The following is a 17,992-nucleotide window of genomic DNA, read 5'->3' on the forward strand; positions in this document are numbered from 1 at the left end:
ATGCATCACTTCACATCATAGCTTTTTGGAGGTTTAACAGTTTCAAAGACGCAAGCAGGTTAGAGAATTCTCCGAACACTCAGAGCAGACTGTAATCCCATCAGCAGTTATACACCTGTGGCTCAGTTTACAACATCAGTATAAGGAAGCAGCTGTTACACAACTGTGTAACCATTAGCTGCTCCTTTATCCTCCCTGTGCGCAGGTGTTCGCCTCCCAACCCACCGCCCACCACGGCCCTCACCTGTGTGTTGCGGTGCTTCCCTTGTGAGCCGACCTGGGCTGGCAGTCCCTTCTTGCACCGCCCGCCAACTCCGCCCATGGTCCGAATGACGCGCTCCAAGACCTTCCAGGCATACCTGCCGAGCTGCCACCGAACCTACAGCTGCATCCACTGTCGAGCTCACCTGGCCAACCACGACGAGCTCATCTCCAAGGTAACCGGCAAGCTGCTCCAGTGACTTCACTCATCTTACCAACAGTGGTTGTTCCTGGAAACCATTAGGACAGTACTTACATCCAGGCCGCAAACAATTACAGACTGAAAAAGCACTTTACTTCATGTTTTTTTTTCTTCTTTTTTTTTAAGATAAAAGAATACTCACTGTATTGTTTTTGCCTCTTCAATTTCATAGCACAGTCAATAATACAGAGAAAAATTGAGTAAGTTGAACAGCTATTAAACGACATGCGTGGAAGATTTAAAAAGAGGAAGCGCGAATGAGGAATTATGAAAACAAACATGCTGAACACCTGTATGTCTGTGTCAGCCGCCACCACGCTATTGCTCGTGGATGGATTATGTTATGAACTGGTTAGTGAAGAGGATTATGAATAAACTATCACTTTTTACACAAGTGATAATAAAAACACTGCTCACCTGTGCACAAAGGCCTTCTGCCGGTCGTAACACATTTAACGTATTCCTTCAATCGTAGCTTTCATATTGTAGAAAAAGCCACTTTATCTTATCATATAAGAGCTTCTGTTAAAGTAAAGGCCTGCCTCAAATCAACACGTAGGGATTTTATAAGGAAACTAAAACTCCTGTTCTTATTTGACTCATACATTATGGCAATATAACAGCATGCTTATATAATTGCATAGTTACCACGTTGTATGAAAGAGCTCATTCTTGTTTCAGCCGTTTCATCTTCGTCTCATCTTGTCTCTGCAGTCGTTCCAGGGCAGCCAAGGCAGGGCCTACCTGTTCAACTCAGTGTGAGTATCCCTCTCTTGTTGCATTTTTCTACCCACCTGGTTCATGTTACGCGTTTGGAAAAACTGTCCTGCAGGCTGGACTTAGACAGGAGACAAGTGTTTGAAATATGTTAGAAATGCACATTGTTTGTTTGTGCTGTGTTTGAAGCCTCGGTGTAGACGGAGCCAGCCTGTGCCTCGGAGTCATTATCAACCGAATTGAGTGTGAAAATTAGGCTGTTTGAATCTATGCTTCCTGGCCTGGCGCCCTATCAGTATGCGCTGTGTGAGTGGGTGTGAAGCAGTGACTCACTCTGAGCACATCATACAGTACATGCAACTGAGCAACGTGAGGTACTTGCACAATAACATTTTTTAACTTTTATTGCTTTGTCTCTGATTGTGTCTCCTTTTTCTCTCCTTTCCTTTCCTCTCCTTTCCTTTTCCTCTCATTTCCCCTCTCCCTCTTTCAGGGTGAACGTCGGGTGTGGCCCTGCAGAAGAGAGGGTGCTGCTCACAGGTCTGCACGCTGTAGCAGATATCTACTGTGAGAACTGCAAGACCACCCTGGGCTGGAAATACGTACGTATCCTTGGCTGATTTTGATGCACAAGTGCCACAAACTGTATCCAAGGTTAGAGGACCATAAATTGGGAGGTTGTTATTATAGCACACCCTAATTTTATTTGCACCCTAATTATAGTTGGACCGCTTCTTTTCTCGAGGTCAACGCAGTTTTACTGCTGTGTGGGCTGAATTCATTATGAGATTGATTTATCAGAACAGATGGCGATCTTTTGTGACTTGATTAGTTTTTAAACAAACCTGAACATCGATGTAGAACATTTAGGTGTTAATGGTAAATGAACATTTAGACATTGACAGTGTAGTTGAGCACAGCATCGATGATCACCATGTAGCTCGGCTTACTGTTTATCGGAACCATATAAACAGTCAATGTCTCCGTAATGCTGTGATACAGCATGTCAACATACACGTGCAGGATGTATTTAGTACAGGTGGTATTTTATGTCAGGGTGAGCTTAACAGCATCGACATATGTTAGCTGTCTTCATATATCAACAGACCATGTGCAGCTGTCACTGGTGAACCCTGTCTGTGTGGAGGTGAGAGTTTACACTATAGGGCACGTGACTGTATCTTTAAGGAGTTAGCACAGACACAAACAGTGAGTGTCCTTGTTGTTTGACTTCTCAGACGCCTCCATTGACCGCTACATGTCTAACCTTCTTCTATAACCTTCCAGCCTAAAAATAACTGTTTTCCTTATGACGCCTGGTATAAACACCTGGCGAACCATTTTTAAAAGTAGCAACTTTTCTGGGTAGTTTCTATTCCTGTCCAGACCCCACAAGGCAGAAAAAAAACAGAGGTCACTTGCATGCACAAGCACAGAGACACTAGATAGGACTTAATGGAGGGTTTCCATTAATATCAGTTGCAGCAGTATTGATTTTCCGCAGTCGTCAGAGTTCTATTGAGAGGCTTGACCTACTGCACTTCTAAATGAAGAAATCTGATAACGTGCCTCTGCAGCTTGAAGCCAAAATAGCCAAAGACAAAGCAAGCCACAGACGCTCCACGGTGGAAGAACATTTGTGTCAGCCGACTGTGTGACCCAGCGTTCAAGAGAGGCCTGAAATGAGTGGGTGTCTTGACACAAAAACACAGGGTTGTTAATGGACTTGGACGCGAAACAGAAGTTGTCATTTTTTGTAATTAATTAGCTAAATTATCCCCATATGGATTTGTTAATAGCAAAAAGCATATCTTTACCTCTAAACCTCACTGGTTCCAAAGAAGTCTATTAAAGCTTGCAGCTTGGGTTTAGTGCTGGCTACTATCATTATCAGTTACTGGGGCCAGAAATATCCAAATTTGGGGATATGTGTGGTGGAACTGGAATAAGCTGAGGTAAGATTAGCAAGCAGCAGCTATCGCAGCTGAACCTGATCAAGTGACAGCCATCTGTTAGTCAAAAACACTCCCACACTTTCTTGTCTTTTGGAACAGCACTAGTAAAAATCACAATAAATGCACGTATCAGAAGAAGGAACATTAGCTATTGTGTCTACAGCAATGTTAACAGCTTTGGATGGCTGCTGTACAGCCTTGCTTTATGCTGACATCATGCTAAAATGGTTTCACAACAATGCTTAGATACTCATGTGAAGCAGGTAGAATGTTTACCATTTTAGTTTAGCTTGTTAGCATGCTAACAAGCACCAAGTCATGTCATTAGTTTTGCAGGTATTTAGCCATAAACCAAAGTATTAGCATTGTATTGGAGAAACTAACAAGCTAATGACTGTTGCAATCATGCTTTTCAAATTAGTTTGCAGTCAACATACTGTTTGTATATAGTAAGGGAAACTAATAAACTGTGAAATATTTTTTGATGATTATGGTGTTGGTGTATTTCAGTTAATAAAACAACACAAAGTGGAGCTCATAGGCTTCTATGTAGGTGGAGGAATTTTGGATTACACACCTAACAGCAGAAATGCAGGTTACAGCCTGCAGAAATAGAGCAGACTCGACATCTATGTTGGCTATTGCGAGGCTCTAACCTGTGGCCTATTGGTTTTACTGTTACTTAGCAGTGAGACACATTCCCGCCAGCTTAAGGTATGACGATTCAGCCCGGTCAGAGATTTGGTTCTGCAGGCTCCTCTGCAGTGTTTAGTGACTGAGAGTTATATAACCAGCTCCCAGAGAGCCAGCAGCAGACACAGACCAGGACTAAGTCAAGGATTTTCATATACAGCTGTAAGGGCTGTCATGAGCAGGGTTTTTATTTTTAATTGTATGCACCTTGTGTCTGTTTCTAGCTATCATATTCTCTGTCAAATATATGAACATTCTGTCCGTCTGTCATTTTAATTAAATCGCTCCTGTCCTCTGCCACACCCTCCAGGAACATGCCTTTGAGAGCAGTCAGAAGTATAAAGAGGGCAAGTTCATCATCGAGCTGGCCCACATGATCAAGGACAACGGCTGGGACTGAGGGACGAGCAACCGGGACACTACTGCAACAGAGGAGATGGAGGGGGGAGGAGGGCTTGATGACTCGATGGGTGGACAAATGGATGGATGAATGGAAGGGGAGGGAGGGTGAGGGGATCGTGTGTTGGGTGAGTGTGCGACTTTGGTTTGGCTGATTTACCATTAACCTCTGTAACTCTCTGCCCATCCCTCCCTACCACGACTCTTGATGTATGCACGCACACACAAACACACACGTCAAGGTCCCAGACATCCCAGCTTGACAGAGAGGCAGACAGGCAGGCTTGTACGCAGCTAGCAGGACTAGGTGACTGGCCAGCAAGATGTCTCACTGTCTCGTTTTTTCTTACGGAAACATTTGGTTCAAAACGGTTGCAACACTCCTCTATACCTGCTAGGAGACATCTTCATTGTGTGAAATATTCCACCTTGCCTCACAGAAATGTCATTAAGTGGAAATGTAGCCAGGAGCAGGGTGGTTAGGCTGCCCTGGCGGTGTTCGTTGGCCTTGGTTGAAGAGCTGACCGGCATTCACTCTGTCATCAGATTGAATCAGATGACCTAAGATGATTATAGCAAATCCAGCTGATCGCCGCCATGCCAGCTGGGCCAGTGATGAAGCCTGGCGCTGGAGGCACGGAGGCCCGAGCACATGGGCGTTTTGATGTGTGGTAGGGTTGGTGAAGGGATTGCCACCCATCAGGCCGCTCTCTCAACATGGTGAGGAGGGGAGGATCCCGATCCAGTTATGCAAAGGATTTGATGGCTTCTGGCTTGGATTCACTCCATGCCTTGCCAGTGATGCAGCTCAGAAGTGGGCTGAGAGTGAAAGAGATACAGACAGACAGCTTGTCCTAAAATCTCACAGGAATTTGCCCTCGCGACCGCAGAGCAGCCCTGGGTTTTATTCATCCTATGATACAAGTTGTGTAAAATGATCTGCTGATCCTTCCCGTGTATGTCTGACATTGGCAGACGCATCGCTGCGTCCACCTTTGTTACTTGGCCAGACAGAATTACACAACATAAGCGTGTCTCAGGTGAACTACTTTGGCTGGGATTCCCAAAGGTTTACGAGCAGTGTGAGCATCTTTCTACTGTTGGAGGTCGATGAGTTAAGGTGACAAGGCTGTGCAGGCTTGGGGGAGGTAGCTAGTGATCAGTCAGATACTAACACAAGCCCTGCTATCGTGCAAATAACAGTGTGGTTTGAAGAAACTAACAAACAAATGGTCAAAGCATGACCGGTTTCATGGGCCAAAAGAAAATGCAAATGGAAAAAAAATTAATACAGAAAGTAATTTGTTACCTTTACTGACTTTACGAGGTATATACATAACCACAGAGGTGTGTACTGTAGCTGCATATGTATAAAAGGTTTCACTCTTGGGCTCTCTTTCAGTCTGGGATGGCTGCCGTTTAACTGCTGTTACACTGATCTTCACTAACTGGCCCTCATAAAACATAACAAACCGACTGGGCAACATTATGAAGCAATGCACTAGACCCACCCGCTTATTCTTTTCAGCAACATCATATTATCGTCTTAGGCTTTGCCCCAGTTTTAGATATTTTTTCTTCCACCTCAGTTCTCTCAAATATTCCTCATTCATCCTTTGCGTTATGACACCTGGGAAACATTTGAGGTAACATTAATGGAAAGCATTGCTCAGGTACGTTTATGCTACCGTTTCATCTTAATGTGCTGGATGCGTTATTATTCTCTGATGGAAATGTATTATTTTCGAGAGGATCCATCCCGTGGAAATGCAACATTAATGCATGCATGAAGTTAAACAAGTGTTCTGACCAGTTTTGTGCTCGGTCCTCGTCACATTGTGAAAAGAACATTGTCTGTGTGTACCAGAGTTGCAATGAAACCTTGGGCTGTAATGTAATACAACAATTGATCCGATTGGCTTCAGTCCATTTGAGCTGTGAGATCTTTCTTCTTCGGATTAAACGCGATTCTGGTTTAGAGTCAAGTCAAATTAGTTGCCCCGTTTGTCACACATAGTTGCCCGCTGTTTGCGAACACTGCTCTAGAAGTTGCCAAACCGAAACAGAGGACTCTCTTCAGTAACGCTCAGCAGCTGATCGCTCAGTCGGCGGCTGCGACATTAAACCCCGCACAACCAAAGAACCCACCCATCAACAATATATTGACCAAACAAAAAATCTAATTTTGCTTGGGCAAAGTGTTGCGAAACAAGGGGTTGTGTATCGCTGAAAGCCAAGGTTGTTGGTAGCCTTTCTCTGTGATATATATAATGTATTATGATTTTGTAAACAAAAGATCTTAATATATGAATATATTCTATTTACTGTATTCACCATGAGGATTACCATTCTTGTCAACCAATGTGCTACAGACTGTAAATAGTGTTAATGTATTGTGTTTTATCTATGATCCATACGATGAATGAATGAATATGATTTAGGTCATGTCATGCTTTCTTTCTGGTACCCCACATTGGCTGTACGATACTACTTTTTTACTGAAAATGTTTCAATTTTAATGTCTTTTGTAAAGGAGGATGCTGATGTTGGCTATATATCATTGGATCTTCATCTAATAAAATGCACCTTGATATCTGTATGGTATACAGTGTTTATTTCTTCTCATGCAGCCTTAAATCTCAAAGTGTCCCACACTAATGATGCAACTTAATTCAATTGGGCGATTCACTCACAAGTGATATTCTGAAAGAAACTTGAGCCTACACTTTCTGAAGCTTTCATCGTTAAACCATCCCTGCTCAGTAAGTGCCTCCGCCTTTCAACCTTCTCTGTTACGAATAACCAAATTTAAGATGATCCTGTTGACATTATCAGGGTTATTTTCTTCTGCTTTAAGGTTTTAGATTTGAGCTTTGCTTAACAGTGACCACCAAGGCCACAAAGGACAATAAGGGTATCGTTCTAAATGCCAAAATGTGCAGAATTTAAAAGGTGAAGACATTGATTTTTAAGTGGCATTGTAAACTTGATTGTTAAGACGCTGGCGTATAAAAAAAGGATTTTCTAGGAAACAGTAAATAAATTAGCTGTAACTAAGGATATTTCACCAGCTAGTTTAAATTAGTACAATCATTGCCGTTTAGTTCTGACCCATTTCTAGTTCTTTTGAATTTTTCATGCTGTCCCCCATCGTATTATAGTTACAGCATTTTGGCTTTCTAGGGCTGTGGCCTAACGTCTATCTAAAGTCAGATAATAATAGCTGCCATAAGCTTCCACAAATAGGGCGGTAGCATCAAAATCCAGTGTACTGAACTGAGGAATAGTTTGTTTTCTTGCTTAAAAATTAAACGTTTCATCCGTGAGAGCAATAATTAGTTGTTTCTTGTTTTAACAGATATATTGTCTTGATTTAAAAGCTTGTGTAAGATTGGAGAAGCCATTTAAGAGATTGAATGGTCTGTGACATAAATAACTCCTGTGAACCATAAATGGTTAATGTTTTCCTTTTGCTGACGACAATCACATTCTTCCAGGAAGCCACTATTTTAAGAACAATGATGAGGAAAAAAAATAAGGCGTTCACAGCAACTACGAGGTGGATGTTTGTGTGAAGTGACCAGGCATCCCCAGATAGCGTGGGCACAAAGCCTGCTGCAATATCCAATGGTGACATTTTATTGTCCCCATGGTAACAAGTGCATCATCTGTTACGAATAGGGAAAAATCAACATCAGCACCAGCCGCTTCGTTTCGCCTCCGTAAGGATGATGCTCGTGGTGTTTTCTGTGTGTATTTGAGGATGAGTGTGTGTGCGCACAGGAGGGTTATGGTTATAAGAGTCACCTTTTAGTTTTACATTAATCAAGCTTCTGGTTATGCCCCTCCTCCTCCCCCTCTCCTCTCCCACCCCTGTCCTCCCGCTGTACTGTTGTTTTCAATAATCCTCCTGGACTGATTTCCCTCTCTCTGTCCGACTTGGCTAACTCACTCTAAATCTCACTGCAGCAGATGGTGCTGTGTTTGCATTGGGTGAGGTCTCCTAGCAACTCTGTCACTCTCTCGCTCTCTCTTTTTTTCCCCGAGCAGTGGAGGAGTTGGTTGCTCTGTCTGGGTCTGCCCACCCCTCCTCCGTCTCTTTGATTGACCTGACCGCCTCTCAATGTTGATGTCTATGTTTACGTCTCTCTCGTATGCAAAAGTAGGGCAGGGGCCGACTGTCTGGATTACTAAACATGTGTAATGATTACATTTGATGTGTAACATTGGCAAAGCAGGACACACAACAACTAACGTGATTTGTACCCCGATGTGACCTAGATTTTTACAGATGTTCACACATGTTGTGACGGCAGGGAAATAGGAAATATCACATTCGGGCCACGCAGGGTTTAAAGCTCACATTCATGTGTATTTCCAGCTGCTAAATGTAGATTTGTTTTTTTCTTTCTTTCTCTTTCCAGGATCTGACACTTAAAAGGAGATCATTACCATCCTGGGAGACATGCTGATGAAAACACACCATCAGGTATGCATGCAGAGACATGCAACTCTATAGATTCAGTCTGCCAGGCTACAACATACTGTCTGATCCACACACGCACACGTGCACACACACAGGAGGGCAAATAAGGACACACTTGAATCCTTACATGGCCTTGGTTCTTGTTGCAGACACACCTACATTGTTGTAACTGTATACACGGAAGGACCTTAAATATAGCTCAAAATTCTTCCTTCATTGGTTTATCTATTATTGGTTTATCTCTTAATTAAGCAAATGTCTATGTAATACTACATTAGTACTAGTTCTAACAACTTGTACTGTGGATACTATACTGTTGCACATTGTGTCTTTTATCTTTAACGCCACCAACAACCTCCTTAAATTTAAACTTTTTTTTTAAACTATTATCTTCAAAATCAAGACCAAATAGTTAGCTGTGAAGATCAAAACCACTTGTGTGTTAAATATTAAGATGGTTAGCGTAGCATTGAGCCTCGCTCTGTGAAAAGGTAACAAAATCACTAATACTATATCACTCATACACATTATATTGTATTTGTTTAATCTGTACAAAAAACAAAGTGTAAAAATAACAATTAGCCTTTTTTTTTGTTCCAGGGAGTGGTGTGCAAAGCTATTTCTTGGCCAGTAACTTCCTGGGGTCTCCATTAACATGGTTCCACTTAGTTTTTGGTGCAGATTAAGAAAATTAAATATAACTTGTCAATGTGTTAGCTTCAGGGCTGCTGGCTCCAGTTTCATATTTACTGCACAGCTTTCAAAGGGGTATTCATATTCTCACCTAACTCTCGGCATTTCTGCTTGTATTTTCACAAGGTTCTCATTAATACAGAAGTTCAGGAGCACACTCAAACAGACGTCTCTTTAAAGCCTAATGGCTCACAGAGTGATCATCCATCAAGCACAGAGTCACACACACAAAACCAACACTGAGACACTTCAGTATTGGTGAGGGGAAAATAATAATACAAATGGCAGCCATGACATGTAATGCGGCGGCTGCCCCTGATTAATTGCTTTAATTTACTTTTCCAGCTGTATCACTGAGACAACACAAATGCTTGATAATTCTTCTTGAAGTCTGTTGACTCGGATCACAAAGAGCAACAACCCGCTGCTTCATGAGAGCGCTGTATATCTTTTTTTGTGTGTATTTTCATTAAATTAAAACAGTGCTATGCTCACTTCTAAAAGCTTTTGCTGATGGCTACACCTAAGTGGCACCAGATATCGATGATCATTCTGAAGCATCCACAGGGGATCTTCTGCACTAGCATTTAAAATCTGCCTTTGTGGCTCCTTCTTTTTTGAGGGAAATCATTGGCCCTTGAGGGATACAAAGTGCCCCCTGTTTGTTTGTTTACCCGGGTAGAAGTACCGACAGGCTTCGGCGGAGAAGGCTTTTTTCCTCATCCCATGACCTCATATCTATATCAGGCACTCAAAAGCGGGCCGTGGCCAGCCCCGCTATAGAGAGCAATGTGCAAGGCCAGCACAAAACAATGTATTCAAAAAGGTCCTCAATGGGGGCGGCCTGAGTGATGACAACTCAGATGAACCCTCACATAAAAAGTAAGCGCATTCAGACACAAGGGTTCCTTTCAGGTGAATTCCTCTGCAGTGTGGCTTATTACATGTCCAGGATCCACCAGGAGATTTATTTGTTCAAAAAGTGTAGTCTCTAATAAGAGATTCCCCCCAATGACCTCTCAGGACCGAAGCAGCGTCCCAGAGCTTTTCAAGCTATGGTAAACAATTGGAGAGGGAGGCAATTGAAGTGTTTAGCGTTTGTCTCAGAAACGCATCAGTCATCCGAGTCTCACGGGATGCACACATACCTTATCTCCATGGCAAAATCACCACATATTTCTGCAGAAACGGATGCTTAAGAAAATGTAATTCATTCTATTCAAAACATCCCCACCTCAATCCAGTCTTAGTCAGCGATAATTACACATTAGTGAAATGTGTTTCTGTATATTTTAGCTGTTTTCATTGGGACCAAAGTCCTACTTAATCCAGTTAGTAAGCATGGCTAAGAAGAGGAATAACACTAAAGTGCACAGTGAAGCAATCTGGGCTTGAATCCTGCTCAGACACACAATCACATGTTATCTCTCAATCTGTAATGTATCCTCATTGTGGCGCTTCTATCAAGTTTATACCTATACCATAACTTAGTTTGAGGAAAGTATAATAACATATCATTGGTGGGAATGGAAATTCTGCATGTTGAAGCCCAGATTATTCTTGGAAAACTGAACATATAATGTAGGCCTAGTCTGTTTGTTATTCTGTTGTGATAGAGATCATATGACGTCAATGTTTTCATTATGTAAAAAAAAAAAGTCAAGTTTAACTTTTCATGATTTCAGTGCAGCAATCTCCTTTTCTTTTTTGGAAATACAGATAATAATTTCTGGAAATGTTTTGGAAAACAAGTACATTTTTTAATGGAAACAGGTTGAAATAATCTGAACGCAATTACAGATTAGTTTCCACTTTTGACAAAAAATATAATTTTGAGGACTTGATAAACAGAAAGGACTGGATATATTGGATGGAGATGTATTTGCCCTTTGATTATATTTTGGTCTGCAGAGATCAATAAAATAAAAGCCGGGATGCATTAACAAAACACATAAATGATATACATTAACAAATATGCTCCTTCAAAGAAGAAGTGAACGTCTGTGCAGCCTATACTGTTCTCGAGGTCAATTTCTGTCCACACGAGTGACTCTGAACAATCCGCCTGTACCTGTGAGTGAACCTGCTGATTCAAAGCAGATGTATGTGAGGCTGGTCAGTCCCTGCTGGACTCCGCTCGTGTTGGAGAGCGGAAGGGAAACAAACGCAGACTCTGCTGCAGCTGCCAGGAGACCTGCTGTAAGGCGGCCGAGCTCAGGACTGCAGAGACTAAAAATAGATCAGCTCAGTGGTTCACAGGCACCACCCACCACATTACCCATGTGGCAAAACAGCAGCACAGAGCAAAACAATACCACTGCATACTGTACTACACTTAAAGAAGAGCAGAGGCAGCCTGCTCCCAGCTCAATGTCAACATGTGTGATACACAACATGACAGATACTGAACATAAAGGGGAACGCCTTCACCCTGGACGATTAAAACCAATATGTGTACTCTTAGATTGAGCCTATGGCCCACTAAAGCCCATGCATTTGCAGTATTAGGAATTCTGGCGACATTCCCAGAAAAATTAAATCACAAGAAGCACTCTATGGGCAGTGAGACCCCAAAACACATCATGTCACATCAACGTCATAGGTGCTGCCAATGAGAATAAAACTGAGATCTTCAAGATTGTAACTTTAAAGAGGACATGAAGGGGATCACGTATTTGAGCACAAATATATCTTGAGTCAATACCAACCCACAAACAGTTTTTTGGCTAACTGAATTTATGATTTGAACGATGACGTAAAGCAGACAATGAGAAGGTGCAAGGCTTTTTTTTTTTTAAACTACAGTAACAACATGTATACTGTATTTTGTCTGCTGTGCTTCACTCGTCATTGACTTTTCCAATTCTCTCAGCAAAATGTAATTTTGACTGCAGAAAGAATTCCTCATGAAGTCAGTTTCATAAAAGAGCAGAGCATGGAGCGTCTTAAGGGATAACATGTAAGGTGATGTTATCAGACGTGATAATATAATGGAATACACATAACGCATAATTATTATTTAAATTATAGAAAATGTAATTAAATAAGTAATTAAAATAAGTATAAAGATAAGCTTTTGTTTTTCCCCCAACTGGTTGATTACATTAATAAATACTTTATTTCCAGTATTCTTTAATGATTTTCCTCATGTGTGCTGGCAGGCTGAAGCGCTGCTGTTTAAACGCTCACAACGCATTTTAACCGGCAAGCTAATGCTAGGAAGTCAGTAAAATAGGGATGATGAAGTATTACATTATTTCTAGCGAAATCCATAGTTGTAATTCATTTTAATTGAAGGTTAAAAGCATCTGACTTTATTTTGATTTGTAAAGCAACTTCATTCTCTGTCCGGTAAACATTACTCCATATCTTATGTAGCAAATACTTGTTTGGTGATATGCTCCACATATCATTTAGAGAACCTTTAGTCATTCATATTAGTTAAATATATCCCAGCAAATCTCAAATGTTACCTTCAACCTGAAGAAACTTATTACACATCGGACAAACTGATTGAAAACACCTGAACACCTGTGGGCCTTTTAAAATACTCCAGAAGCAGGTGTGGCTCGTTAACTGCAGGACAGTCTGACATTATTGATGGATTAAAGTGACAAAAAACAATAAAACGTTCTAAAAATATCTTCTTGAGTTTTCTGTTAAGTAAAACAAATAATGGAGTCTTGCACTGCAGATACGAGGAAATAAGACTCTGTATCAGAGGATGTGGTTGATCCTGGAGCAGCACAGATTTGGGATTTCTGTAATCTCAGCACAGTGGTTTCAGATTGGTCTGATTTATTTACTCCTTGCCTCGAACACGTCTGTGTATGGGGGGCATCTGCTGTTGGAAGAGCAGGCAGGTTGGAGTTGAGGCAACAACACGACTTTCTCTAATTTGAAAATATCTTATTTGAAATAGAAAGCACTTTGAACTGCATGAGTCAATGCTTTTACTGGAAAAGAATCACACCCACCCAAAAAAATCAATTAGGTGCATTAGGATTTTAGCTCTGCTCAGATGTAAGGTTAAAAGAGCTATTGAGCCACTTCTCTTGCTCGCACACACACGCACACAAACGTACATATGAAATGCATCATCTATTCATTTTTTCTTGTTGCATCAGCAAGAAAGATGATTCGTAAAAAAAAAACTGTGGCTGAAGCAATTTATCAATCAGCAATTATGTAATTATGTAAGCTTTTATGTAAACAGAAAGCGTCTGGTGAAAAGGCAGAGACAGAACCGTGCTCTCAACTACATAGTCGAGGTAACGCGTTTCCTCTTCACTAAGTACGTTTCATGACAGCAGACTGTAGCCGACTTGTCTGACATCATAAGAACCACAGTCATATCTGGGTCTGTATTATTGAGTGGAAATATTTATTTTAAAAACTGAAAAAATAAAAACAAACCCACCAACATAGTTTTAGTATATCATACAAAGACATTTCAATGTTGCTATGTGAGTATTTGTTTATCTTTGACTACAGTGTGAGGCAGTTTGAAAGGCTGGCTGAGCTGGTAGGACTACAGACACAGACCCAAAAGAGGAGAGAGAGTGAGAGAGAGAGATTAATAAAGAATATTTGGGCAAAAATACAACCAAACAACCCTCAAGGTGCATTCAATTCATCTTTCTAAACACTTGAAATACCGTATAAAATGTGTCTTTTTGTTGTTGTTTTTACATTCCAATCTCTAATGAAATCAGCTACCCAGGTGTGGAAGAAGTGACAGAACACAGCTAAAATCATTATTAAATACAGAGAGACCTGGACCCAACAGTAATGCAATTAATACTTGCTGTTTGTTAAACCTGCTTGGGGCAGCAGATGGGTGGTGTCAAATGCAAACACGATTTTCAAAATAAAACACTTTTCTCTCTTTTGACGCACCAATCTGCTTCTGCAAGTGGTTTAGAACTAGTTTTTAAGAATTATTGGCAAATACTATTTGACCAGTGTCTGTTAAATAAACCAGTGTCACAACTTTTTTTTTAGATACACAGCTGAAGCAGAGCGTCAAAACAAAGTATGTTAAGACACAGAGAGAGACACAGTCCAAGAGAATCATCATGGCCGTCATCAGACAAGAAGAAGAAATCAAGCGGATGCCTACTCATCTCATGGTTTGCACAAAGGCATTATCAGTCTGTTCACAGAGTCCACTGGCGACAGGTTAAAGGTCAGTCCATCAGTCTCAGTCGGACCATCTGTTAAATAACAATCTCTCCCTCCTGTGGCTAGCAAGTGCACCATTCATAATTAACTTAAACTGAATCCTTACTTGGAGAGATGCAAAAAAGAAAAAGTAATGCTATTGAATGCTTTTAGATTAAACGAAAGCAAAAATATTTTTCCCCAACAAAAGAAGGCTTGTAGTTTATGTACACAGCTACTTGGTCTTTAGGAAGCTATTGAAAACACTGCAGTCACCATGTGCTGCACACTTCAGAGTCCATTGTGGTCCTGGCAATGCAGACTGTTAGTTAGAGACGGGTTTATAAAACTGCAGTCCTGCAGGGTGTTTGAAGAGGCAGGCGATGAGTTCATGAATAACGGGGTTGTGCAGCTTCGAACGTCCCGACAGTCGAGTCAGACTTTCAAACTTTTTCAGGAATTCCGTTTCTTGCTACTGCAGATTTTCTCTGGCTGAGAGGGCGGTCCTTCCTTCTGAAAACCCCCTGAGCGGTTTATCATCCTCGCGGCGTCACAACGTCTCCAGGAAGTAATTGAGCGAACGACTTGGAGAGCCGCCGACCAGAAGACGACACCGTTAGCAGTTCATGATGTGACTGGATCACCGGCTGCACCTCCACAGCCGCTGCTTCTGTGACAGATCCGTTGAAGGGACCGACTTTTGTATGCACCAATAAGGGTCTGAAATTTTATCTAACAACTGGTGGTTTATCTGCCAGATTTAAACTGATATTGTTTAGAGGGAGGAGGTTTTCCTTCCTCTTCCCCTACTTTTAACCAAAATAAAAAAGGGGAAATTACAGAAATTACCCCATCTCTTTAGAGTTTGGGAAACAACTTTCACTCTAATCAGTCATTCCCACAATGCACCACTACCTCTGACGATGTAGCATGAGGTAGTTGGCAGTCTCAAATCTCACGGGGAGAAGACTAGTGGTGCAACTTTCCTTTTCTGAAAGTACTCCTGATTTTGGAGCGGATTTAAGAGTTTTCATGCAAGCGTCTGTTAAAAGAAAAAGAGGGTCGGCTTGAGTAAACAGTCACGGTCGTTAATGGTAGAGAGGTGAAAGGCAGAAAGTCCAGTGAACCAGGCAGTGAAGTGGTATGGACTTGATAAGGTGATAACTCACAGTGAGGAAAGAATAGGAAGAAACTAGGGGGGCGATTAGGACAGATAGACAGTCTTACAAGCTGACAACACTTGTTTTAGTAGGAGAGCAGGCATGCCATCTACGTTACACAGAGACATGATTTTAGGAATGGGGAGTGACAAGAACAGTCATTCTTATTACTGTTGAGGGTTTGGCCCGTGTGCGGTGCTTTCCTGGGATGTCTTGAGAAGAACTTGTGCTCTTTGTGTCTCCATTGTGACTCCTCGACGGAGCACCGTTGTTAAAAACCGGGCAAGAAAAAGACAATAAATACTCCGTAGAATGGGTCCACTTCACTTTGACAGTGTTTTGCCAACAGAGTCCTGGAGGAGGGGCACGGCATGGAGAGGTGGGACACCACGACGTCAGGCAACCCCACACCTTCCACTCATCACATCTACTGGTTCCTCCCTGTCGCTGAACCCTTGGACATGGGCAGGTTTAGAAAAGAAGCACCGTTTAATTTGGCTTCGATAACAAACAAACAATAGAGAGAGAAGAAAACATGGGAGAAAGAGGGTGAAAAGTGTATAAATAGATAGAGGCAGACAGAAGCCGGTCTTCTGGTGGAGGAGGGGCTCGACAGCAGTGGCAGGTCAACCTGTTGTATTGAAAGAGACAGATTAATGTTACTTATTTTTACTGCAGTATTCTAGGGTATATTTACTCCGAAGAGGTTGTCCTCTGCCTTTACCCTCTTGTTGCTCGCCCCAGCCTTCTGCTACTCCGGCCAGCTCGTAATGTTTCTTCCTCAGCTCGCCGAGACGCTCGCGTTCCTTCTGCAGGCGAGTCTCCAGCTCCAGAACCAGGACCTGAGGAAACATGGACGCAAGCGGACGAAAAACACAAACCCGTCAGTTCCATGCAAACCATGACATACCTCCTCACGATCACATATAGTTGCATGGAGGCAGATTGTGAGGGAACAAATATTATAATGTTTTTTTCTTGGGTGTCATGCAAGACAATTGATGAAATTACTGAGCATTATTCTATCTTTTTTCCTTTGATTTGCATATACAATTAATTTTATTTTAAATGTAATGACCTTTTTTTTTTTTAAATACAAAAATGTCATCAAGGCTAAATTAAGTTAAACAGAGCAGTCGTAAAAACAATCTTATATTATTTTTCTCCAAATATCCTTGTGTCTGTCCTTTCCAAAGCCCAGTTAAACAATCATCATTCATACAGGTTTTTAGTTCAGAAAAACACACTTCAAACAGAGGGACTCTATCCAACAATGGGACATGTGTGAGAGCCGGTCCAGACCTTTCTGTGTTTTTCTTTCAGTGTCGGGGGAGCAGAGCCACAACACAGAGTGAAGTGTTCATATGGGCCCTCTCAGTGCACGAAGAACAATACACCTTTATATACTGATGTGGAAACTTTAGACATAAACTCTGTCGTGATAGATTATTAAATAACTCATTTCTAAAATAAGATGTCCTCATGTTGTGGGCTTAAATGAGAGAGATAATTTTCCTTGTTTCCAATGAAAGTGAGCACTTTCCTGGACTGAAGTTACTGCCCTACCTATTTGAAAGCCTATTTTTAGGGCTCAACTCAACTTGTGGCTTACTATGGTTGATATATTTGCTGTATTCCACTGCTGCTTACCTGTGCGTCCATCTCTTGTCGTTTGATCTGTATGAGAGTCATGCTGGAGAAGTCCATTGTATCTGGACACAAACAACAAATTACGGTTTGAAAGTTTTTATTACAACTTGTAGCTTTGAACTCCCTAAAAACAATTGTAAATTTTGTATTATGATCAAATAAAGCCCAAACATACAACACAATGAACTAAACAATCCTAACTTTCTCACCTTTCTCTTCAATCTGGGACTTCCCAGACTTGGTGGAGGCCACGACAGCTGCAGTGGCCTGTGTGACGCCCCGGGACGCCTTCTGCAGGCGCTGCAGGTTGCCGCTGTCCTTGTCTGCTTTTACCTTGAGAGGGAGAACAGCAACAATTCAAGAGACATAAGCTCTACAACATGGGAACTCTGCTCCCAGCTGTATTCCTCTGTTACCATTTAGACACCAACAGAATAAAACAACGTGCATTATTTGCTCACCTTAGAGGCAGCCACTAGCTGTGCTGTGCTGGCAGCTATTTCATGAGAACACACCATCAACTCCTCAAACTTCCCTTTGCCCTGCACCACCAGATCAGCAGCATCTCTGGAATGACACCGCGTGGAGGTTAAGACCACTTTGTTCACAGCAC

At 41.7% G+C, this 17,992-nt stretch overlaps 2 protein-coding genes across 2 annotated transcripts in view; one reads left to right on the plus strand and one right to left on the minus strand.

Annotated features, from left to right (window-relative positions):
- Window positions 1-320: 320 nt before the first annotated feature.
- Window positions 321-4,261, plus strand: ypel2b (yippee-like 2b; the record flags this gene model as incomplete). Its single annotated transcript, XM_079224746.1, has 4 exons — window positions 321-437; window positions 1,178-1,221; window positions 1,674-1,782; window positions 4,139-4,261. The coding sequence occupies 4 exons, from the start codon at window positions 321-323 to the stop codon at window positions 4,226-4,228; spliced, it is 360 nt and encodes a 119-aa protein (XP_079080872.1). The 3' UTR covers window positions 4,229-4,261.
- An 11,907-nt stretch (window positions 4,262-16,168) lies between these two features.
- hip1 (huntingtin interacting protein 1) overlaps window positions 16,169-17,992 on the minus strand; it is a 39,740-nt gene continuing 37,916 nt past the window's right edge. Inside the window, exons 27-31 of the mRNA XM_079225317.1 lie at window positions 17,841-17,946; window positions 17,589-17,712; window positions 17,380-17,441; window positions 16,454-16,571; window positions 16,169-16,360 (exon numbers count right to left, since the gene is read on the minus strand). Coding sequence (XP_079081443.1) covers window positions 16,356-16,360; window positions 16,454-16,571; window positions 17,380-17,441; window positions 17,589-17,712; window positions 17,841-17,946 — 415 coding nt within the window. The 3' untranslated portion in view covers window positions 16,169-16,355. The remainder of the gene's footprint in view (window positions 16,361-16,453; window positions 16,572-17,379; window positions 17,442-17,588; window positions 17,713-17,840; window positions 17,947-17,992) is intronic.

The sequence above is a fragment of the Taurulus bubalis genome (assembly GCF_910589615.1).
Source record: "Taurulus bubalis genome assembly, chromosome: 10".
Classification (NCBI taxonomy): Eukaryota; Metazoa; Chordata; class Actinopteri; order Perciformes; family Cottidae; genus Taurulus; species Taurulus bubalis.